The sequence below is a fragment of the Pteropus alecto genome, unplaced genomic scaffold (genome assembly GCF_000325575.1).
Source record: "Pteropus alecto unplaced genomic scaffold, ASM32557v1 scaffold271, whole genome shotgun sequence".
Lineage (NCBI taxonomy): Eukaryota > Metazoa > Chordata > Mammalia > Chiroptera > Pteropodidae > Pteropus > Pteropus alecto.
The window spans coordinates 641,469-643,266 of record NW_006430730.1 but is presented as its reverse complement, the minus strand read 5'-3'; the positions used below and the strand labels follow the sequence as shown (position 1 = coordinate 643,266).

General features: G+C 57.9%; 1 protein-coding gene across 1 annotated transcript in view; it reads left to right on the top strand.

Moving 5' to 3' along the window:
- The first annotated feature begins 1,313 nt into the window (after nucleotides 1-1,313).
- The window catches only part of BLVRB (biliverdin reductase B), an 11,913-nt gene continuing 11,428 nt past the window's right edge, over nucleotides 1,314-1,798 (top strand). Inside the window, exon 1 of the mRNA XM_006905416.3 lies at nucleotides 1,314-1,515. Within this exon, the coding sequence (XP_006905478.1) occupies nucleotides 1,437-1,515 (79 nt within the window). The 5' untranslated portion in view covers nucleotides 1,314-1,436. The remainder of the gene's footprint in view (nucleotides 1,516-1,798) is intronic.

Genomic DNA, 1,798 nt, shown 5'->3' with positions numbered 1-1,798 from the left:
CCCGCCCGCGTCCCGTGCCGCCTCGGCCTCCTGCAGCGCGGGCCCACGCGCGGCCACCCAGCCGCCGCCTGTGATACACAGGTGCACTTGCAGCGACCAGAGGTAGCGTCACACCGTCATACACTCTCACAGGGTCATACACTCCCACGCTGTCACAGACACGGGGTCACATACAGTGTCACAAACATTAATCTACATTCACACACTCACGCAGTGTCACCCCCTCATATGGGGTCACACAGGATCAAGCATTCAAATAGTCACACGCGCACACAGGGTCCCACGCTGGCTCAGTGCCCGATAGCGTCACGCACTGTGACACACTGAAGTAGTGCCACCACCACCACCCATGCAATGTCACACGCAAGCACATGTCATACACTGTCGCCCACTCCCTGGGGGTCACAAAGTGTGTCATATACTCATACATCACACAGCTTCACCATCAATGTCACGTACTTTTTGCACACTCAAACTTGTCACACCAGTCACACACTCACATGGGTCACACATCCTGCACTATCACGCATACATCACACAGTCACAGAAGGTCATAAACAACATAAAAACAGTAACAGCCACACGTACAAATAGAGTCACAGTGTCACACATCCTTACATGACACAGTGCAGTATCACGCCAAAGTCACATACTCTCATATAACAAATCTCACATATGTCCCACACTCACACCATGTCCCCCAGAGTCGTGGATGTATACAATATCACAGACTGACACAGCATCGCCCAGAGTGTCAGCAGAAGGTCACACAAAAACAGCATCAGTGCTTGCCACACGTGGTGTCAGCCTCACACTGTAACACGGTGTGACAGAGGATGCCACATGGTGTCACCCGCAATCATGCTCTCCCCTGGGTCACACGGGTACACAAGTTCACACAGGGCCACATGGACACATAGACATGCAGTCACACAGTATCAAACCCACACACCCACACTGTCCTCCCTTCACTTTCTCCCCTAGAGGCCCTGGGGCATAGTGTGTGTGAGTCCCAGATTCGCCTCGAGGCCGTGGGAGAGGAGTCGCGAGCTAGGAGAGGCTGATGGGCGTGGCCCGCTCTCGCCCCGCACCGCCCTGGGGGTTAGAATGCGGAGGCGGGGCACTGGGTCCACCTTCCTAGTCTGCTAGATCCCGTCACGCCTCCCAATCTAAGCTGCGGGCGGAGGGGCTGGGCGGCTGGAGGAGGCGAACTGACTCCTGTCCCGCCCATCCCGTTCTCCCTGGCTGGAGGCGAGTCCCACTTGGCCCCGCCCCTCGGCCTGAGCCTGGAGCCCAGAAGCGGGGTGAGGCGTGGCCTTCTGAGAAGTCCCGCCCTGTTCCTCTCGTTAGAAAAAGACCGAGAGGGAGGCCCGGCAACCAGTCGGTTCCCGCGCGGCTTGCGACTCCGCAGCCTCGCAGCCCCACGACCCCGCAGCATGGCCGTCAAGAAGATTGCCATCTTCGGCGCCACTGGCAAGACCGGGCTCACCACGCTGGCGCAGGCGGTGCAAGCAGGCATGAACTGGGACGGCGGGAGGTGTCACGGGGTGCATAGACAGAGCACTAGGAAGGGGCATCGTGGGCTCGGGCTGAGGTCGGTTGGGGCTGTCAGTGCCTTGGTGTGTGAGGACCCAGGGACAAAGCAGGTAGCCTTGGGGGTGGAAGGGGGGGACGCTATGAGATCCAGTTTTATGTGAGTTCAAGGAATAGGAATTGGCTCTTGGAGGCTGGGGGGACTCCAATGCCGTTAGGGTTAAATCCTGGTGCTTGTGACAAGTGTTGTTATTGTGGTGGTGGT